At 39.3% G+C, this 23210-nt stretch overlaps 1 protein-coding gene and 1 long non-coding RNA gene across 19 annotated transcripts in view; one reads left to right on the top strand and one right to left on the bottom strand.

The window, feature by feature from the left end:
* Window positions 1-23210, bottom strand: part of cacna1db (calcium channel, voltage-dependent, L type, alpha 1D subunit, b) — an 87860-nt gene that overhangs the window by 7494 nt on the left and 57156 nt on the right. For 5 of the 18 annotated variants that reach the window (XM_051426809.1, XM_051426812.1, XM_051426818.1 and 2 more), the window contains 27 exons: window positions 22927-23041; window positions 22720-22780; window positions 22507-22567; window positions 22122-22269; window positions 21858-21987; window positions 20822-20881; window positions 19311-19417; window positions 19029-19116; window positions 18771-18878; window positions 18561-18613; window positions 18300-18446; window positions 17848-18049; window positions 17348-17506; window positions 16806-16916; window positions 15592-15675; window positions 11980-12021; window positions 10951-11079; window positions 10409-10474; window positions 10205-10296; window positions 9933-10092; window positions 9691-9818; window positions 9422-9518; window positions 9146-9248; window positions 7335-7436; window positions 3077-3213; window positions 2461-2577; window positions 1655-2106 (listed from right to left, as the gene is read on the bottom strand). In XM_051426809.1, coding sequence (XP_051282769.1) covers window positions 1655-2106; window positions 2461-2577; window positions 3077-3213; window positions 7335-7436; window positions 9146-9248; window positions 9422-9518; window positions 9691-9818; window positions 9933-10092; window positions 10205-10296; window positions 10409-10474; window positions 10951-11079; window positions 11980-12021; window positions 15592-15675; window positions 16806-16916; window positions 17348-17506; window positions 17848-18049; window positions 18300-18446; window positions 18561-18613; window positions 18771-18878; window positions 19029-19116; window positions 19311-19417; window positions 20822-20881; window positions 21858-21987; window positions 22122-22269; window positions 22507-22567; window positions 22720-22780; window positions 22927-23041 — 3259 coding nt within the window. Of the gene's footprint in view, window positions 1-1654; window positions 2107-2460; window positions 2578-3076; window positions 3214-7334; window positions 7437-9145; window positions 9249-9421; window positions 9519-9690; window positions 9819-9932; window positions 10093-10204; window positions 10297-10408; window positions 10475-10950; window positions 11080-11979; window positions 12022-15591; window positions 15676-16304; window positions 16383-16805; window positions 16917-17347; window positions 17507-17847; window positions 18050-18299; window positions 18447-18560; window positions 18614-18770; window positions 18879-19028; window positions 19117-19310; window positions 19418-20821; window positions 20882-20967; window positions 21028-21857; window positions 21988-22121; window positions 22270-22506; window positions 22568-22719; window positions 22781-22926; window positions 23042-23210 lie in introns of all 18 variants that reach the window. The other 13 variants (XM_051426811.1, XM_051426819.1, XM_051426823.1 and 10 more) reach the window with 6 other exon arrangements.
* LOC127378155 (uncharacterized) lies at window positions 7446-9819 on the top strand. Its single transcript, XR_007887872.1, has 2 exons — window positions 7446-8348; window positions 9389-9819. It is a non-coding gene; the product is annotated as an uncharacterized LOC127378155 (long non-coding RNA).

Genomic DNA, 23210 nt, shown 5'->3' with positions numbered 1-23210 from the left:
GCTCCTGTAGTCTGAGCCCAGCTTTTCTGTCCCAAAGCATACATGGGAAATTACTGTAATGACATTTCCGGTAATATGTAATATACAAAACACATTTATTTTCTGTTAAATCAAGTATATTTGTGGGGCCCAAATCTACACGAAAACTAGGAAAAAACAATAACACAAAAAGAAAATCTTTGTAGAGGCAAATTAAAGAGTGTAAAAGCAAATTACAAAGAAATCCAAAGAGAGGATTATAATATATCTCACAAAAGGATTAATTATTTGTATCTTTTAAAAATAAAAATATTCTATATCAGTTTAGGGACAACAAGTCTTTTCAGTACCTGCTCAAACTTAAAGTGTTTTTGCTTATCAAAAGTTCATTAAGTATCCGTAGTATGATTAATGAAATGAAATATGAATGCAGCACATGTAAGACTCACAGTGGAAATGTCACCTAATATAGCACTTAGGTGATATTTAAAAAAAAAAAAAAAAAATGTAATTTTTTTTTATCATGCATTCATCAATACCAGGAAATTGGGAAGCTGATCTGATACATGGTAATGGTCTTTGGGACAGGAAACTGACCCATAAAGTACAATCAGTTGTGTGGGCAGAGAGGAACCTATGTGGGAAAAAAGCAGACTCGTTCATCAGTCGGGGGTAAACACAGAGCAATGAGATCTAGTCATGCTGAAGGGGAGGCTTGTGGGTAGTTTCAGGATGGGTTTCTATCATATGCAGCCTTTTTTTCCATTGTTCTCCATCATCTGTAGAAAGTTTCAGAGAATAGTCTAGCTTTTGGACTATAGGTTAGACAAAATAAGTCACATTGTGCTCTGGGAAACTGTGACAGGCATTATTCACTATTTTCTGACATACAGCATAAAGGCCAAATGATTAACTGAGAATAAAATCTGCAAAGAATGAATGAAAATAATCATACGTTTCAGCTCTCATGTACAGTGATATATATAAGTAGGTATATACAATAATATTGAATTATCTCCCATCTATATCCGCTTGGCTCCTCTCAAACACTTATCAAACATGCTTTTTTTCTTTACTTTTTTCAGTTTCACTTGCATCAAATGTGAGCATCAAAACTTAGATTGTATATCTGCAATGTACAAGACGCTTCTGGGGCTGCTTTGCTCTCCACAAAACAATATTCTCCTTTAAACAGGAAATCTTTTCTCACATCAAAGTCTGTTTAGGTCTTACTAGCCTACCTTATTAGGTAGTACTGTTGTATGAAAATGTGTATCAAGTTGAACAGCTGTATACATGGTGTGTGGCTCCAGAGGAAGCTACACAACATTTGACAGGTGATCACTTGTAGCTCGCTCAGCTGTTCTGCTTGAAGCTCGAGGCTCGTGGCAACGTTAGCATAACACACATGAATCTCAGCGGTCGCGTTGCATTGTGGGTAATGAATGCATGGAATAAAAGTGATGATATCTCTGGTTCTGCTGCACCATTTTTATCCTTTTCTAAAACTCTCCATTTTTCCAGTGCAATGCTAAATCACTGGAATACTATTTTAACAGAGAGGACTTACCACTTTTCCAGCCCCTTGCTGGTTACATTTATAATAACTGCAATAGTGGGGAACTTTTTCTGTTTAAAACACTTTAAAATCACAATTAGGTCTCAATCCACTGACCTTGTGGAGTGTGACTTCCAAAGTTTGTCGTGTACTCCTTTGCTGTATGTGGACACTGATGATCCAATTTTGGTGGAGGAAGGACGGTCTCGCCTTAACAAACAGTTCTGCTGCCTCCCATTGGTCATAGAAAGAAGTGAGGGCACGTTGGCATTGTTGAGGTTGGCATTGGAGGGAATTGGCGATTGATGGCAAGTGGAAATACAGTGAGGATAATTATAGGAATGAGGGTGGTAATGATGATTGTACTGGATGGGTGAAGAGTTCATGTCTGTCTCCGCTCCTCTGTCGTCGTCGCTGGCTCTCCTGCCTGTCTGGGTGTGTTCAATTGAGGCACTGCAGGAGGAGGGCAGGATCTGTAGTGGCCGTTGGGTGACGGTGGTCGGGTGAGAGTAGCCTTGCTGATCCATACTGACATGGTTGACGTGGTTCCCAAAAAGACTGCCATTACGCTGCAAAGAGACACCAGAAAACCAATGAGAACACTACACTATAAACACACTAAACTATTTAAAGTTTGAAATTCATACAGCTTGATAATAGCATTAATACAGTAACCTCTAAAAAAAAAAAAGGGTATATTGCTGTGGTTACCGTAGCTACAATATGATCCTAAAAATCCTACAATCTCATATCTGAAAGTGTATCAGGTGTTAAAAACTGTTCTAAAATCTAATTGTAACACATTATAACTAATTGTAACACATTATAACAAGGTCATTTAATTTTCTTTGTGAAAAAAACAATACAAACACAAACCAGCATATTTTTATATGTCTTAAAACATGTCTGAAGCGGATGTTTACCCTGTAGATTTCCTCGTCCTCCTCCCCGTTAGCATCTACTAGCCCCTCCTGTTGCAGGTCACATGATATGGCTCGACGGATCTCTGGTCCAATGTCATGCAGCGTGCGCAGGCCGGCCTGCAAAGAGAGCAGCTATAATACCAAACCAACCAGACATTAGAGGCGTTTTATCTACATTTGTACCTCCATCTGGTTGAGTGTTAAAGTCGGCCAAAGTTTCAGCTTTTTCAGATGCAGATATTCTGCTGATTACAGGGTGATTCATAAATGCTGGAGTGAGAGCAAATCTCATATCTTCAGCAGGTTTTCAGCACAGTGTGTAATGGTCACATATTTAAACTGTTGTATATGTAGAGTGTAATCAGTGGCATGTTATGTATAGACAGGTTATGAGTATGGACTTTAATTGTATTTCTGTTCCACCAGTATGTATTAAATGGGTGCAGTGCAGAAGTAACCTTAGTATGGAGCGTGCAGACAGGTGAGGAGTCAGAGTTGATTTGAGTGCTAAACTTATCTCAGGATTGTTAAATCACATCCAATCTGTCCGATGCACTGGTGAAGTGAATCTATAGGATTGTATTCCCATGAAAACGAGCGTGATACATTGTCTTACCTGTAGAGCCATGGTGGTGTTCAGCCTCTCCCACGAGCGCCTTCCCACAAGACCTTGCTCTTTGCGCCTCTTGAACTTCCTGAAGTAGTCCTGTATCAGGAAGGTGGCATAGAACTTCCCCACTGTTACCTCGTCATCTGAGTGGACAGACCAGACACACCAAAGCCTCCCAGATCAACACCAAAATACCGAAACACCTCAACACTAAAAATCTGTCTGCATCCAGAACATAAAATCTCCCTCAACGCACATCTTAGTCGCTACTTAATCACCATCTAAGAGAACAGAAACACATCTTGGTAGAAAAGTCAAATTGCACTTAAAGTATTAAAACCGAAATCCATTAACAGTAAAACATCACAATGATAAAGCACCGCTGCTGCAGAAGGTTGCATGAAAAGACAACATCTTGACAATGAAACACCAAGATATGATCATGAAGCAATTTATCGTAGAAAAATGTTTTATCTTTATGACTTATCTGGATTTCAGGATGCAACACTATGTTATTACCCTCTGCCCTATATCATGAGTCAGACCAGTTCAAAAAGTCAATTCAAACTTAAAAAACATAAACAAAGATGTAGCTACACCTGCTATCTTCCTTGGGACTGTTTAAGAATCAGAGCTGATGTGAAGGGATTTCAGTCCTTCCGGGTTCTGTTATTACAGAGCTGAATGTCATTTTAAAAAATCTGAGATTCTGCAAATGACATTTATAAACACACACTGCACAATGTGTGCAGCAGGTTTTAACCCGATATCAGATAACATCTAATTCTGCAAGCTCATCCTGTTTCATCTTGCATGTGGTTTTGACACACTCTCACACACAAAAAGAAACATACACACACGCATGCGCACACACACACACAAACTCACTGGACCTCTTTATAATTCTGACAAATTTACTGTGAATTAAAATAAGTCTAATCAGTTACTACTACACATACCAGTGCTGCACCATATGGTGACCTACTACATTTAACCTCAACTAGAAAAGTCAGAGCAAGTAGTAGCAAGAAGCACATGCAAGAAGGCAGCGAAGTAAAGAGTTCAGAGGAGCAGCGAAGGTTTAGATCTATGGTTGCCCTTTCAGAGAAAACACAAACTACATGTAGTAACTGCACACTCTATCTGCCATGCAAAAGAAGCTAATCAAGTGTGGGTCTAATTCACTCAGACAAGTGGTTGCTGAAGCAGACAGGGGAGAGAGACAAAAGAACAACGGAGGCTGAATCATGGTGTGTAGGAAATCTGGGGGATTTTTTCGTCGTCACCTTCCATTCACCAATTTTAATTTGAGAAGAACTGAGTGAAGGTGACTATTGTCACATGAGACGGATGCTTTAAAATGGAAGGATCATTCAATCCAACAGTAAGATGATGATCCATCTTAAAGCAGCACCTTTCTCTACAACACCCGACGCAGCCAGAGAGAAACTATGAAAGGCTCTGTTCAGAAAGAAAACCTGTGAACAAAAGCGTATTCAGGGACGTAAAATGTCCTGTTTTTTTTGGTCTGAATCAGATGCTTATGTTGACTTCCTAAACTATATAACAGGCACAGGACATCTGATATGTAATCCATATTTTCAAATGAACTTTAATTGATCAGATAAATCACATGTTCATAACACACCTTTATATATATATAATATATATATGTTGCCTCTATTTGACACATTTTCACTTAATAATAACTATTATAATAATAATAATAATAATAATAATAATAGAAGCAGCTACATTTTCGGACTGTGTTTAACTGACTCACTTGATAAATGGATTTTATTTTCCTTTAAAATGCATCAACCTGGCATGGACAGATCCATATACAGTATATTTTGTGGCCACAGTTGACAGCAGGTTTATCTTTCTGGGCAGAGCCTGATGAAGTTTTTAAGAAAGAGGTATCAGTCGTTTCATGCCACCTAACTAAAACAGAACTGCCCCAAAGAGCTCAGGGCGGCAGAAAGAGAAGACAAGAAGGCCAGCGACTGACTGAGCACTCGACTGAAAGCAGAGGAAGCTGTGGAAGAGAAAGGCTTGGCAGAAAAGATGAAAAAATGAGAAGAAGAGGGGTTAGCAAACTAATGCACACAAAGACATGCAGTTGAATTAAGCCAGCAGAGCTCAAGCATTGCGAGCAGAACAGTGGAAAAATAATATAGGCGCAACTAGAGGCATCTGTATGTACATGTAGACTGGAGGTGCATTCATACTTGTTGACAAAATAATCAGTTACTTTAAGTCTCTCATCTTTGTCTGCTGACTCTAAAAGTGTATTTTCCTTTGCAACTGCTCTTAATATAATGTCAGAGCAGCCATAAATGACTAATATTAAGAAATTATTGGCATATTCCATTTCATACTCATTCAGCTATTGGTAATTGATGTATGCAAATAAAGGTTAATACCTTTATTTGCATACATCAATTACCAATTACCAATTACCAAAAAGGAAATTGGGGGCGCCCGGTTAGCTCAGTGGGTAGAGCTGGCGACTCATGCACTGAGGTTGAGCCCTTGCTGTTCGAATCCGACCTGCAGCCCTTTGCTGCGTGTCATCCCCCCTCTCTCTGTCCCCCCCTCCTGTCCATCTTCAGCTGTCTCTATCATAAAGGCAATAAAAAGCCCAAAAAATACTTTAAAAAAAAAAATGAAAAAAATAGAGGAAATTGATGGTTCACCGAGACTTGTTCATATCTAAATCTGATTAACTCTGCCAGCTGAAATTCTTACACCTAAAAAAAAATCTTTATGAAAGTTCAGCTAAGGGCTTGGCCTGTGTCAGCAACAGAATAACTATATATCTCCATTCATATGATAGAGAGGGAGAGCTAGAGGAAGCGAGAATGCACAGCCAGACAGAGCGAGATTAATGATAAAGACAACAGTTTAACTGTGACTGACTGCGATAAGGAGGATTTCATGTTGGTTGTGGTCAACAACTGGGCCACACGCTTCAGAAAAGTGAAAAACAGGATGCCGAATGCCTCTGATGGATTAACCCTGTATCTGTATCTTAAAGTGATACACCTATGAAAATGTATATAGCCATGGGTTTAAAAAGTTTGTAATCAACTTTTTCGCATAGGGCAACTGTTGTCAGTTTGGATTCATGGTTTCAATAGATCCTAATAGTAATTCCTACAAACCAAAAGTCATTTCTCACAGGAGAAATTCTGACAGTGTCACTACCATTATTGCTTACTGGGACAGTAATAAAACAAAGCCATTGTTAACGTTATTAGTAACACGTGCTTTTCCTGCAATGACAAGGCAAAATGACTGCTGTGAAAAAGGCCTGTCTGGCAGCATAATCCACTTCTGCGCTGTCCATCTGCATGATAAGTGTGCTCCAAACAGAAGACAAACTAAATACGACTTAACACTTTTATTTTTTGAGCTTCAAAGCGTTGAGAGCACCGCATTTAGTTGTATGTGTGTGAAAAGATATATATACATACATACATATGGATGGACAGCAGAGAAGTGGATTATGCTGCAGGAGTAGGTCAAAAGGTTTCTATGTGTGTTGATACATTTTCTCTGCTGTGAAAATTTGTCAATAGTGGAATTCTGACATTAAATTGCCATAGTGTCTGTCTCTGTGTGGAAAAATGATTAACAATTAACAGCCAAAAGACTTTTTTTGGGTGGAGTATCACTCCCCTTCCTTTCTGAAACCTCATAATTTTATCACACCAACATGTATTGAAAGTTAAGCGCAGGGTGAGTTGTTGTTGATGCACAGTATATAGTGGCAAAACAATAGGTGAGACTGCATCCAGAAGAAGAACATACCTCAGCAAAGGACAAGTGCCTTTCTGTAATTCATGTTAATGGAAAAATATTTGCATTCAAATGCCTGCCAATTGTTTAACATCCTTCCTCCTTCTATTAATACACAGATGTGCAATTGTTTGCGGTGTGACCTTCTCCTGCCATTATGTCAATGCAAATTTGATACCAGATGTAAATGAATGTTACAAAATATTATGTTATATTTGTGTCTGGCGGCAGCTGTCCGTTCAAATATACTGCAGTCCACATGTCAGGTTTCCATTATTCATTGTTAGGAAAAATACAAATGAGAAGCAGCGTGTATTCAAATCAACCGAGTGGAAGAACGGTACAGAGGAAGAGAGGAACATGCTGTTTGAAATGTGAATGATGGTGAAAAGCAAATGATTATCACTGTATACTGGAAGTGTTGCCCACGTGTGCCTGTGTGTGTATAATGACCACTGACCGCCTGCTGGGGGCACCACTTGGTCCAGCAACTTCATGCTGGTCCTCTTCCAGATCTTCTTGATCACAGCTCTAAGCTCCTCATTGGCTTGCTCCAGGTTCCCTTGAAATGACAGAAAAGGTTTAACATATAAGTGTAAGTTTACTTTGGTTAAAAGCACCAGTAACTTGGGGGACAGCCTAGTTAAGGGGAACTACTTTACTGATGGGTATCAGAACGTCATTCATGTGTGGACTGTGGGTTTGTTTTTGTGTGGCCTGAGCATTTTGCTGAGGGTACACCTCCATTACTGTCAAGCTCCATGATCCATCAGCAGTTGAACCTGTTGGGGCCAGTCCTTCACCTTTTGATGTCTCTGGTTGTTTTACATTTTTCTTATGGTATGAGAGGGTAGGTATTAGCTATATCTATTTATCATGTTTCACAAGTAAAACACACGCAGCTTGAGTCAGACGTGAAATACGTGTTGGAACACAACGTTGTTCCATGTTCCAGTATACCATATGTGCAGTATCATTGCAGCATGCCTAACACCCTCAGGCCTTTTTTCCTACACTGTACTTCCATTTGGGTTGCAAAATGCACCAGCTACCCTTTTCCACAGTTGATGAATAAGGTAGTTGCTGGGGTTAGAAGGACGCACAGGGTATTTAGATGATATCATTGTACAGTGATACTTGGGAAGAGCATGTACACTGCATCAGAGCCTTGCGTGGGACAATCTTACTGTAAATCTGACTGAATGCACGTTTACAGAGAATTTTGCAGAAATGTTTCCACATAAGTTTCATCTCTTACTAACCCGTTGTTCAAAGGTCAAGTTCGACAGGTCCCGTCAGTTTGCTTTTGAAAATATATCAAATAATAATGTCAAGTGCTTTTTCTTCTTGTCTGGGCAGCTGCCTGTCTGGGAGAACTATTTCAGTTACAGGTAGATGCCAGCAACGTGGGAGCTGGAGCTGCCATGCAGACTGGTACTGATGTAATTGACCACACTATCAGTCTTCTTTCCAGGTAATTCAACGTTTTTTGGGGCCTGAAATACGAGATCTATGTGGGTGGAGGTAAACCCCTGGTAGTAAATTATTTCTCTCTTTATTGCTGAGCTGCCAGGATGCCTTCTACATGGCCCTCATTTTAGATGAGTTTTTGTTATTTTCCTTATTCCTTCCACACGCACACTACTCATCCACACCACTGATGACTTATGTATGTTATGTTTGGTTCAATAAATACATTTGTTGCAACCCTGAGTCAGGTTTGTAACATATTTGTAGTGATAGACGATTTGCACTGTCACTGCTTACCTGCTCATCCAAGTGCCCCCTCTTCATGTTTATATCTACATTTATATCATTTTGTCTTCTTTTTGTATTACATATATATATATATTACATACGTAGTTACATATATTAAATGTGCCCTGTTGGACTGTGAGGAGAGACATATTGAACATCTATACCTCCCTCTTGTGGCAAAATGTTGAATTAGCACTACTACTATAATAAAAGTCAAAATATCATCATGTAACTTGGATTAAAAACAAACTGCATGAGGCATCCCAGAGGAAATAATACATAAGAACCTAATTTTCTTCCCCTTTTTGCACATAACTACCATGATTATGTGCTCTGAGTGCTGACATACACTCAATACTGTGCCTGACGTAGTGTAGACGTAGGTGGAGGACTGAAGCTGTTGCTGCTGTTTTGCAAACCTGCTCCTCACAATTTATTTAATTCTTAATTAAATTAAAGGTCTCTCTTTTACCCTACAGAATGATAATGCACAGCTCAACAAAGCAAACTCACCCTCAGTCTTTATCTTAAGAGCAGTGCGGACCAGAGCAAACAAGGTGGCATTAAACATGACAGTCCCATCACTGTTCAGGGGCATGTTCATTGCCACCAGACGCTGCAAGAGAATTCAAAATACAGATTAATAAGGATGCATCAAATGTGAAATTAGTCAAAGTCAAAGCTATGAATTTATATGTTACAAATGTTTTACAGTTTTCATGTATTTCTGATACCCTCTTTTCTATTTCTGTATAGGTGTGAGTTTGTTGTTGAAGTGTGGAAACCCACCTTGCAGGCCACTCTGTGAGGGCAGAGCTTGCCGAAGCCCAGGGGAGGCTGGATCCTCCTCAGCAGAGTCACTACATCGAGGTGTTTTATCCTGCCCCTGACATCCAGATAAATTCAAACAAAAGGCATTATACCACTGAGCACAGTCTTCACTACCGCCACAGGCCCTGATACTGTAATAACAGATAGATAGATATTTAGAGTTTTATGGCTGTTACAAAACAATGACCATCCCATCTGTCTCTACAAAATGGGACCTTGGTACTCACTTGGCTTCCGGGTCGTATTCGGACCAGATCCTTTTAAACTCATCCAGGTGATGAGGCCCAAGGATGGACCAATCACGGGTCAGATAGTCAAAGTTATCCATGATGACAGCTACAAATAGGTTGATGATCTGAAAACAGGACATGCAAAATTTTTCATGTCATACGTCATCGTGTACAGGAATGTGAATGCTCAAGTCTCAAACATTACTGGCACTGAACACAGTGAAATGTCTGAAGATTACCAAGAAAGCACAGAGCATGTAGAAGCTGATGAAGTAGATAATGGCAAAGCCGCTGCCGCAGGTTCTCTCCTCTCCAGGGTTGTAGTCCGACTCTGAATCACACAGCTTCCCGGGCAGACAGGCCAGCATGATCTCCTGCCAGGCCTCACCTGTGGCACACCTAACATAGAACAAGAAACAACATTAACACATAAGTAGAATAAGGTATTTAAGCATGTACTGTAAAATGATTTCTAATGGCTTGTAAACAACAATTTAAGCTACACAAACACCTGAAGAGCATTAGGACAGCTTGAGGAAAGGTTTGAAAGTTGTTGTTGCGGTTGATTTGCGTTCCGTCCACCATGGCTATTTTCCCAAACACCTACAAGCAAAAATAAAATGATTACAAAATAATGAAAACTGAAGGCAACACATATCCCGCAAGATGTTGACAGGTTCCTGATTTTCAAGAATATACATGGAGACCATATTACCTGCATTCCAATTACAGCATAGATGAAGAACAGCATGGCTATGAGGAGAGCAACATAGGGTAGAGCCTGGTTGGGAAAAAAGAAAGAGTGAGATTTTGTGCAACTATAATAGCACTGCATAAAGTTGTCATTTATTTTCTATGACACTATAGCACTGGCACTGCAGGAATATTTATGTACAAGAAATTAACCTGACAGCAATGTGTTGGCTAATGTAATGCATGCACAGACACAATCAGTACAGTTGCTGTGCAGTGTCTTGGTATCATGTAAGGCTTCAGACTCACGGACATCATTTTTTCAAACTGAATTTTGTTTGGATTTCCTCTTCTCACCTGTACCAACATACTCACACTAACACAACACTTTGACTTTTTCCAATGCTATTTTCCTAAGCCCTATTTCTTATGTTGTACTCATGACAAAAAAGACAACTCAACCTTAACGCTACCCATAATATGCCTAGTGTAGTCTCTGAACTCAATGGTTTATAATGCAGATTCAAGAAGGATGTCTTTTGACTGCAGACATTATAGTCTCACCTGGAAGGACTTGATGAAGGTCCACAGCAGAGTTCTGATTCCCTCCCCCCTGCTCAGCAGTTTGACCAATCGCATCACTCTGAACAGGCGGAAGAAGGTGATTGAGATGCGGGCACTGTCCTCCGTGTTCTGAAGTGGAGGACACGAAGAGTGATTAGGGGATAAAAAACAGAGAAAGCGTCACATCCAAACACAGAGATAAAGCTCTGTACTCCTCATTCATTCATGCATGCAGTCAGTCACACATGCATTCTTTCAATCATCATGTATAAGTCATATTAACTAACAGGCAACGTAAAAGTGGATGAAAAGGTTATGAAGAAATCTTCCCATTTGTGCACTTTCTGGAACTCTGCAATGACAACAATCAATGTGCATGCAGAGGTAACCACGTCTTAAACACCATGCCATAAACAGACCTGGAGGAATTACACATACAGTACATTTAACTCTGGATGACTGATTCAAAACAGGCAACAGACAGAATTTGAAGTCCCAAGACAAACAAACCAAAAGACAAAGTGTTTTACAATCGACTTTTTACAACCGATACAAATATCAAGATGGATCTTTTACTGTCTTGTTACAGTACAGTTGCATAAGACCTTTGACAAGAAACTCAAAACAGTGCACTGACTATACAAAGTTGGTAATTTGATTATTATTGCAAGCACTTGGGCAAGCTATGTTGAAATGAAGAAATGAGACAAAAGACCATACAGTGTTCTCTGTTCCTCTGTGTCATGCCATGCACCCAGACAGGACAAGACCTCAACAAAAATAAATCGGCCGGACCATGGAACTGGAGCCAAAATGCAACAGGTCAATCAAGTGGATTAACAAGACTCTGACAAACATTGAGAGTTCAATCACAAACCATCACACTTCAGTGAATAAGTGAGACCAGAAGCATCTCAATGTTTTCATCAGAGCGACAGAGTGACAACAAAAAGATCTTGATGCTTTGACTTTTGGATGATCACAGAAGGGTGAGGGGCTTTAATAAAAAAAGGAGGGTCTTCTTCTTACCCCTGGTTCCACTATCACCTTGACGACAGGAATGGCTGCCGACTTGAAACCAAAAGCCTGAGGTTAATCCAAGTTACACAAACCAACTGTACAGCACCAAACCATTCACAAGTCAGTGCTTCCGCAAACATCACATATCATCATTACCTTTGATTTATTCAACATGTAATTACAACAAAAACGCTCAGAAGTACCTTCACTTAAAACAACAACACGTTACAATTGAAACCACAAACAAGAACATCGTCATCGTAAAGCGTTAAGATTGTCATGCAAAAGCTTTACCACATATTCTCAGCAGTAACAGCAGACATCAGATACAGACATTCAAAGTTGAAGGAAATTTTTTTTTTTATCAAAATACTATATAGTTTAACAGTTTAACAATGCAGAGAAAACTTTGAATATTATTAATATTGTTTCTTACTACTGTCTACATAGAATTTTCCCCATATACATCTTACATTTCACCCAATGATTTTGCAAATCATGTTGGATGTAATAACATAATTAATTGTTTTCCATTGCTTTGAAATTATAAATATTAAGAATATAATTAATAATATTAAATTAACTGGAGTCCTGGCTGACACAGACATCCTAGAAAAGAAAATAATATTTACATAAATATAATAAGGATTTTTTTAAGTTGTTTTTTTCTGGCAGAGACACAAATCTTTTCCTGTTGACAGTGACTAACTGTCTTTCCAAGACACCATGATGTGCTGTAAACAACTGTCTACTTAGCTCTTACTGAACAACCTCCTGTACCCCCAAAAATCTAGTTTCAAAGCAGGCCACTCAACTAAGACAGTCCTTCTTCATGCTACTAGAGCGAACTCCCTGTCTTTTGTCCTCACGCTTTTACACGTGTCTCTTTAATTTGACAAAGTGATCCACCATATCCTCCTTTCCACCCTTAAAGGATTGGGTGTCTCGGGCTTTGCACTCTATCTGACAGGTCGGTCCTACCAGGTGATATGGAAAGGATCCATGTCTGACAACAATAGTTCCACAAGGCCCTGTCCTGGGCCCTCCCATACACTCGCATGGCTTCTCTTACCACTGCTATGCCGATGACATCCAGCTATTCTTGTTGTTCCCCCCAGCTGACACTGAGGAGGAGTCATACATTGCTCCTTGCCTGGCTGAAATCTCAAAGTGAATGTCAAGTGAGTCCCCTCACTGATACCTATCCATTGACGACACCATGGTGGCTTCTGTTGCAGCAGAGGATTTGTGTGCTCATCCAGGCACTTGTCATTTCCCACCTCGACAACTGCAACTCCCTTTCTTGCTGGACCCCCTGTGTCTGCCATCAAACCAATCAACCCAGGTTTTCCCACACCACTCTCTGTTTGCTTGCATTCAGTTCAAAACTCTGGTGCTGACCTACAGAGCAGGTAAAGTGGCTGCTTACAACCATTCAAACCATGGTCTAACCCTACACTACGGCCTGACCATTGCACTACTGTGCCTCTGGACGTTTAGCCGTCCCATCACTCAGAGGAACCTGTGGTCGCTCATTTCGGTCAAAGCTCTTCTCTGCTCGGGCTCCACAGTGGTGGAATTAGCTCCCCACTGAAGTCAGGATAGCTGAATCACTGTCCACCGTACACTGCAGATTCCATCTCAATAACCCTTGCAAGGACTTACTTATGTCTCATTTCTAAAAAAAAAAAAAAAAAAAAAAAAGACTAAACTCATCTGTAAGCCCTTGCACTACAACACTAAACATTTTTTTCGGCAATTTGCTTAAGTGATAAGTGATACACTCCTTTTCCCTTTATCTAGCCCTTGCTCCTATGTGGTTTGAATTAAGTTATTACAGGTTGTCTTGTGTCTGGCGAATTAATGTAATGTATGTAGCGGTGTACACTAAAGAAGACACTCAAAACAATAAAATATGGATTAAACTGAGTTTATGACTGAAACTAAAGTTTACTGTGATGGTTTCTCTAGCTTGAGGAAGTTTTAAGTCTTTTCAAATAGCATACACACCAGAAATACACTGTATGCTATATGCGTATGTGTTTTCTCCTGAAAGACAATTAACTGAGATCTCCAAATATGGTGGCTGTGTGCAGGAAGCATTATATTTAAAGGAAAAGGAGAAATGAGATGATGTCCGTTAACATAAAAAAATAACATATATATATTAATGGCATTGTTTAAGTTACAGAACCGAACAGAGCATATTCAGCAAGTGCTGACATGCTCTTAGGGTATATTTATCTGTTGCTCTAACTCAAGAAGGTAATATTCAGACTTTCTGTATGCAATATTTATTTTGTACATTACATCACATGCTAGGGTTTTATCAATTATGGGATACAATGTGTTCTTTACTTCAAGCATTCACTCAAAACAGGACAAACAAACATATCCATATAGACAAGCCTGTAGCAAGCATGTAATCAGTGTTAACAGCGGCAAAGCAGGACAAAGAATGGCCTTGAAGTAGCAGCACAGCAGATTCAAAGAAGTTACAAAACAATTTGGCCCAAAATGATCACATCGAAGATTTTTAAATGATACCCGAGCTGCATTCAATAACAACAGTTCCCAATAACAATTTAGAAGCTTTTTAAAACTGTTTCATAAATTAATTGTAAAAATTAAAAAAATAAATAAATAAAAAAGGGATTTTAGGGACATTATTTGTGATACATGCTGATGTTAATTTTTTTAATTTGTATTTAATGTGTTCACAACCTGTAGTTTTTGTTTGCACCAGAGGTGAGTGACAAATTACAGCACAATAACACATGAAAGTCTACCTTCACCTTTTCTCTCTTTATTTCTGTTCAGTTAAATTATTATTTAAAGGCACACGATGGAAGATCTTTACCTTAATATAACAGCTTCAAAGTCATTTCGATGGTAAACGAACTCTTAGTATAGCGAATCATCCCGATAGCAAATCTGGAGAGGGACGCCGCTGGCAGAACCCGCAATGCAAGTCTGAAAGGTGGCGTCCCGCCAAATCTCGCGAGAATCACAAATTGCTTTACGGCGCAACGTCACATACATCAGCGATATAAGAAGCAGCCTCAATGGAAGACACTAGCAGGCATTCACTCAGACGTTTCCTGGTCAGTAGACATCTTCAGAGTCTATCTTTGCCTGTTCGATGTCCGACGCTTCCATCCTACTGAAATGTACCGGTATACAGGGGGGAGGGGATCAGGCCGTGAGTGCAGCGACGCAGAGCCGTATATAGAGACGGCTCTGGCGAGTGGTATTTACGTCAGTTAACGTTGAATACAAGTACTCTGCAGCAACTCTAGGGGTAGCTGTTTGACAAAACTGGAAAACTGCATAGTATGCCTTTAATGCAGAGTGGAGCGTCATGGTACTCAACATCAAACTCAAACATACATTTAAAAGCAATAAACAGTAATAGTTAAGCAACTCCATTTTTTTTTTACTGTATCACAAAGCTGTGGTTTTAGTTAGCCGGGTTGTTTTAGTTGCTGGGGTTGTGAAGTCCATTAATTTATGTATGAAAAAGAAAGTTGGGATCTTGAATGCAACTCTGATGCTAAAGCAAGGCCCTCTTGCTGGGAGCGTCACAGTAAGACAGGGTATGTATGATAAATGACTACTTACATTGATCTCAGTGATGGCAATGTCAACCACGCTACCCACAACAATTAAGGCATCAAATGTGTTCCATGCATCAGCAAAATAGTTCTGCAAGCATAAGCAACAAAGACATACAGAAAAGAAGAAAGAGAGAGACAGCAGAACATAAAAGAAAAGGAAGAGGTAAAAAAAAAGAAGAGAATTATGAAAGATAGAAAGAGGAGAACATCAAAAAGTTGTGATTTGATATAAGAGAGTGAGGTTGAAAGTCAAATCCTTCCTGCCACTGAGTCTGTGAGAGTACCAACTTCTTTAATTTATAGAAATCGGTTTGTTTTTAATTTCTGAAGTTATTTTTTACTCTCACTGGTGCAGTGGCGGGCTAAAAGAAATGGCCACCATAGACTTAAAATTAAACAATTTCACAAGATCTAATCGGTATGGAGCAGTGGCTTGATGTAATAGAAATGTTTGTATTTGTTTAGTTGTAGACACAGGTAGTTGATTGAAATGTTTCGAGCCCATCAGCATGTATTTGGTCTATGGTGCTCATCAACCATTAGGTTCACAACAGATTCAACAGACTTTAGCTCAAGCCAACCTAAAAATATATCACAAAATTAAGACAGGAAGGAGGGGAAGGAGGAAAGATGTGAAGGAAGGAAAAAAAAGGAGAGAGGCTGTGGGAGAGCAGGAAGAGGTGAGGACAGAGTTTTACATACTGACAATCTTTCTACCTGGCTGAGTATGATGTCGACTACACTGCCAATCACCACCAGAGCATCGAAGACGTTCCAGGCGTCCCCGACATAGCCCTGAATGTGGCAGCATGCACAGCCAGCAGGAGGAGAGGGGAAGGCAGGAGAGGAGGGGGATGTAGGGAAGTATAAAAGGTAGAGAGGTTATGATGAGGAATAACGGAGGGTGATGATAAGGAAAAAATGGAAAAGGAGTCACAGCCAGTGGGCAAAGAGTCCATGAGGGGAAGTAAGAGGGACAAGAAGAGTGTTTGAGGGCTGGGTTAAAAGGAAAAGGGGAGTGCTCTCAGATACAGTAAAAGCTCAAAAACATGAACCCTTGGGATAAAATATAAAGGGATATTCTCTAACGAGAGAAACAAGATGATTTAAGGAACTAATGGTAATTTTGCATATATTTGCTTAAATATTGCAAAGGAGAAGAGAGGAGAGGAGAGGAAAAGAGAGGAGAGGAGAGGAGAGGAGAGGAAGGAGACTTACTCTGGGTTTGAAGGCGATGAGCTTAAGGATCATCTCCACAGTGAAAACCCCAGTGAAGACCATGTTGAGGATGTCCATGGCATAGTTAAACAGATGAGACTGACCATGGTGCTGGAAAAAGAAAGGCAGACAGACTTATTAGAAATAGGAGACAAACATTTATTAATAATACATGTACTCTATTTTAAGTGTATCTGTATTAGTAGTTGCCATACAGTACACTGTCCTCTCAAACTCAAGGTTTTACCCATTTTGCTTTTTGGAGCATATAAAGGCAATAAACCCACTCTTTAGGCTGCAATAAAATATTACACATTAAATTATGTCTACTACTACTATGAAGATTAGATCTTTTAAGTGAAAAACACAAAATTATTGGTTATATTTTTATGGTTGTTGAGGAAAACATGAAAGAAATAGTTTAAGTTAGATAATTATCTTTTACATTTCCAGACATATACATTATTATTGTCAATGTGAGGATGCTAGTCACTTGCCAGTGTATATCAATTTTGCCTGAGAACTAAATGAAGAGTACTTACCTGAATGGCCAGACACAGGGTGTTGAGGATGATTAGGACAAACATGATGTACTCAAAGCCAGTGGAGTTGACCACATACCAGAACTTGTACTGGTATGGGTTTTTGGGGATGTAGCGCCGCAGAGGGCGAGCTTTAAGAGCATATTCCACACACTGACGCTGCAGTAGTGGTGAGGTTATAGGTGGGAGAAAATCAAGAAACAGACAGACAAACAGACTCATGAACAAGTGTAACATAAAAGTGTAAAGACGCAGGAACTCTGCACCAAAAAGTAATAAGATACAGTAGATGTTTCATCAGCACAAAAGTTAAAACGATGGAAAGATGCATGCATTATTTAGCCAGATCCATTTGGATGGAATCCTTTTTCAGCACAAATATTCTTCTGTGGAACACTTGTTTAATAATTCAATATGAACTGTTTTTCCTACTAAACTTAAAATGTTCAATAAAAGCACCAATACACTGTAACATCATATACAAACACTACCTAACCTACCTGGTTCTTGTCCAGCTCGCAGTTCTTGTACTCCTTCTCCCCCTGTTCCTGAAAGGTGACGATAACAAAACCGACAAAGATGTTCATCATGAAGAAAGCGATGATGATGATGTAGATGATGAAGAAGATGGAGATCTCGATGCGGTAGTTGTAGATCGGACCCATGTTCTCTTTGTTAGAGTCGATTGCCTTGTACAGTAGACTGCAGGGACACAGAGAAAGTCAAGATAATTAAATTTTTATTTGAACAGTAATTCTCTGTAAGTTTTGTTTGTTTAAAAATGCATAGTATACTTTAAGTCTCAAAAAAACAATGCTCAAGTGCACATTTATACACACAAAATAGTCCAATTATAGACATAATAGACTCAGAGAGGGCTGGCTGTTTCTTGCTATTACTCTCCATAGATGGTCAAATATGAGTTCTGCCTCAGAGGTAAAGCAGTACTTACGTGGGCCATCCTTCGAAGGTAGAGACGGTAAAAAGAGCCATCATGGCCATGAGGACATTGTCAAAGTTGAAGTCACTGTTGTACCAGATCCTCTCCTTTACCATTGGCAGCGCTGCGTCCCCGTTGTTGTAGAGAATGTAGGTACCTCTGTTATTTAAAGAAAAACTATTAACCTCATATACGCGCAAGGACATACAAAGAGATACTGATGCAGGCAAATATCCAAAGCTGGAAACTAACAAAAAGCATCAAAAAACTTACTTGCAGTCCTCTGGGCTGGACTTTGCGTCATCGGTGCAGCGATAAAATTTCCCCTTTGTAAAGAAAAAAACAACGGAGAAAGTGGGAGGTGCTCTTCATTTATGTATTCATGTAATTAATGTATTGTTTTAAACTAGAAGAGTCTATTGATTTGGTTGTGACCCCATTACCCTCTATCTATCTTTCCCTTGTTCCATCTTTTCACTGTACCTTGAAGAGCTGCACTCCAATACAAGCAAACATGAATTGCAGCAGCGTGGTGACGATCATAATGTTGCCGATGGTCCTGATGGCTACAAACACACACTGGACCACGTGCTGCAATGGACACACAGTTATACACTGTTAGTGTACATATATAATACACAGTACAGTATCATAAGCAAAGGTGCATGGTATGCATAAATATACTTGGGAACACATTCTCACGATACACACTGCACCATGCTGTGTTATTAATATTCTGACCTTGAGTCCCTTGGCTCTGTTGATGGCCCTGAGTGGACGGAGGACTCTCAAAACACGAAGAATTTTCACCACTGAGATAGCAGAGGACCTACAGAAGACAGACAAACACGCTGGTGGATTCAGCTGTGCACTTTCAAGTAAATGTTGTCATAGATGCAGTCCTTTAAGCCCTGCCACAAGCAGAGCCAAGAGAAATGTTTTTACATTATGGCAAAAATACAACACAGTTGCTCAATGATGAATTTAAACTAAGACATAAAAGCATGAATGAACAATACATACTGAATGCCGAAGGAGACCAGAGACACACCAACGACCAGCAGGTCTAAAAGGTTGAAGTAGTTTCTACAGAACGCCCCTTTATGAAGGAACGCTCCAAACGCTGTCATCTGGACAGAGGAAACACAAAAGGATTAAAGACAAATCTACACATAACATATCCAGGGAGACAGCTTCATGTCAGGTTGAAATGGGATTTAAATGACTTTATTAATGAATGAATTACTAAAATAACATTTTGTTTGTACCAAAAAACTTTTGCTGAATTTTCCATTTTCTTTTTGTATATTGCCTTACATTGACATTGATATTGTATTTCAAACCTGACAAACAAATGCGTTCATGACAGCAATGCACAAAATAATTTGATTTGCAGTTTCCCAGCTGATGGTTCTGCATTGTATTGTTAATTATGTTGTGTAATAATATCACTTAGAGCAAGCTTGTAAACATACTTTCTAATATGTTGGTTTCAATATTCTAGGTAATATTGAGAAGGTAAGCCTGGATTCACACTCAAAAGCAACTTACAAGGACTAAAGAAATTGTGTCACACACACGCACGCACACACACACACACACAAATAGAAAGATAGAAATAAACAATGCAAAATGTTCAGACAAGACATAGGGCACATTATCCAAAAGCCACTACACTAATTTCCAGTGTAGATTAGGCCGGGGAATGTACTATAAACACTTTCCAAAACAGAGCCTTTAATTTTCTCATGATCGAATTTTAGGCTAAGCCTTAATACATGAGATTTACCTGGTGCAGGCATGCAGCGAGCAAAGGGGTAAGGTAGAGGATTTTGTTTTTACGGAAAAAATAATACAACTGTTCCTGATTTTTGTGGAGCACATTCTTTGGGCGTGCATTTGCTAAAATAGACATAATCAACAAAATTAAGGAAGGGGGCACATCTGTGTGTTCAGTATGCAATCAGGCAGTGGGATATAAAGCTTGATGTGAGTTCAAGTTCAAGTTCATCTCTCCACAGTCCAGAACATTTCAAATTTGACAAATATCCTTCTAATTAAAAATCAAAAAATGTTTTGTTGTTCAAAATGTGGGAATCTGTTAGTCAGTGGTGTTGACAAAGATTCAAAGTTTAAAAAAATGATAATAGTTGGTGAAAGGTTTAAAAATGCCACCAGAGTCATAGTGCCAATCAAGTATATTGTTTAATCTTAGTAAAGTTAAAAATAAAAAGAATTTAAGATTTGGGAACAGCCCAACAAGTATTTGTACTCTGGAGCCACTGGTCCATAAACTGGTCGAGGATGAAGAGGGGAGGTGGGCCAGGATGGAAAAGTGACGGACAGACAAAAAAGTATCTGATGAAAACGCATGATCTCCACGTTGACGGGTTGGCGCCATGACAACAAGACAAGCAGGCGGCCATTTTGACCAAAAAATATAGAGACAAAAAATGAGGGGAAGGAGGACGTGTGCAGCAAGCTTGGAGGTGGTGGGTTGTTGCAGAGGCAGCGCAACAGTTTTTATTGTTTACCTTAATAAGGATCTCAAATGTAAACATACTAGTGAAGACATAGTCTGCATAGCCTAGGATCTGAGGAGGCAATCAGAGTGACATAAGCACGCAGGGTTACTGAAGCTCTACCCAGCACAGCACAACACAGCACAAAGGTCATTTACCTTCAACAGGATCTCAACAGTAAAGATTGCGGTGAAAGCATAGTCAAAATAACCAAGTATCTGCAAGAGGCAATGCACAAGTTCAAGTCATTCCAGGATAACAGCACAGTAAGATACAGTATATAGATACAATATAATTAAAGCTATCTTTAATGTAAAAATAGTGTTATCAGTGTAACAACAGTGTTCATAGCAGCGGCAGGTCTTCTGATTAAACATTGTGGTTAATTCAAATTGAAAAATGAAATAAAACTTCTCTAAACTCCTTAACATCAGTGACATCAGTCTTCAATTAGTGCCATAGTGGTATTGTCAGTATTTTGATATCATATTAAATCATTCCTAAGTAAAAAACATAATAAAGTACAATATAATAAGTCCTATAATATGGATGTCAATGTGGAAAAAAGGGGTTTGATAGCTGCTGTGTGGCAAACAATGTTTTGTGGCTTTACAGAAAAACATTTAACCAAAACAATTACTGTTGGTTCTGCATTTTAATAAATATACCTGACTTCTTAACCTAGCATCAAAATTCTGCACATGTACTTTGTGTTTTTATGTGGCTGACGAGGTGGTAAAACTGTGTTATCTGATTGTCATTTGCCAAATCATGCTCTCCATGGGCCTTTTTCACAGCAGACATTTGGGTGTAATTAATTATATCAATGATGGTTCGGTTCTATTCCAGTGTACCGTAAGTCATGACAGGAATGTATTATTTAATATTGATTATTTACAGCTGTGCTATTGGATAAAATCTATTCTGTGATAAAGGTGGATTGTCAGAAACAGCGTGACAAATAAACCCCCCAAACAGGATCAGTTAAGAACGTGGGGTAGTGTTGTAGGGCAGTTCAAGACTACAGTCCCGGTGGTGGTTTACGTACGATATTGCGAGCAGAGAAGTTGCGTATTGGATCCTCAGCAGCCAGAGAGACAGAGCTGAGCATGATGAAGACCAGGATGAGGTTTGTGAAGATCTGATGGTTGATGAGCTTATGGCAGAATACACGAAACCTACAACAATAAAACAAAAAAGGGGGAATGGAGAGAGAAAGAGGCAGAGAATGTACAGTGAGTGTAACAGCAAGTCAGATTTTCTACTATTACTGATTTTAGACCTGTTTTTGTGATTTCTTATTCTGACTCACGGGTTAGTGCTGCTGAAGATAAAGAAGGCGCTGCCCGTCGGGATGGGTGGGATCTTCTCTTTGATGCTCAGTTCAGACAGCCTCTGAGGACGGGGTCCTGACGGGACTTCTGGGAGGTCATCATTATTGTCATCATCATTATCACACACTAGGAAACACAACCGAGTTATTTTAATCTTTTTTTAATACTTAACATCTTCACAAATGTAATGTGTTAATATAAGTTGTGTTTTGTCTTTCTTGTTTGGATCCACATTTCAACACAGGTTAGGTGATTTCTGTTGATTTATTGTTCAATAAAGTTGTTCTCAGTAGAACAGATGCCACAAGAAAATAGTACTAGAGACCTGTATCTCCTCCTCACTTAAGACAAAGTCACTTTTACCTGGAGAGTTGATAGCAGGATACAAGTCTTTGTCATCCTCCAGCAAGACCTCTGCTGGCACCTACACACAGTGTAGCATTAGAAAAATGTGCAAATATTGAGATGAAAACTACATTAAATAATGCACTTTGAGGCAGGTGGTTGCAATGAATTATATTCTGTTAATAATACAAATTGCATGATTTATGAAGAGAGCTATTCTCTATCTTTTACCTTGGTTTCTCCATCCTTGTTTTCCATTATTTCAACTTTCTTCTTATCTGTGCTTGCATCCCTGTTAGGGAGGTGAGAAACCAACAGGGAGTAACTAATAAGGCAGAAGGCTATTTCTTTCTGCCAACAGAAAGTGCTTGTGACAAATGTCTACAAAAACTATTAAACAATTAAAATGTGTAATAATGGAGGGGTTCTAAGCCGTACTTGGCACTATTCTTCCTCTTCTTGGCCTCTTCCTCCTCTTTCTGTGCTGTGTTGAGGCTCTCAGCGTCTGCGAGGTTGTCAACAGCAATGGCCAAGAAGACGTTTAGTAGGATGTCTGGTCATGTGACTTAAGGAAAAAACCCTTGCCAACAAGTAAAACCCACCCGGGCTGCTCAATATTAGAACACAACGTTTTCACACATGCAAGAAATGTGTAAATGTGGATGTTTCTTTGTTGTATGTATGTGTGTGAGCATGTGTGTGAGCATGTGTGTGTGTGTGTG

This window comes from Dicentrarchus labrax, unplaced genomic scaffold, assembly GCF_905237075.1.
Source record: "Dicentrarchus labrax unplaced genomic scaffold, dlabrax2021, whole genome shotgun sequence".
NCBI lineage: Eukaryota > Metazoa > Chordata > Actinopteri > Moronidae > Dicentrarchus > Dicentrarchus labrax.
This window is presented reverse-complemented; position numbering and strand designations above follow the sequence as displayed.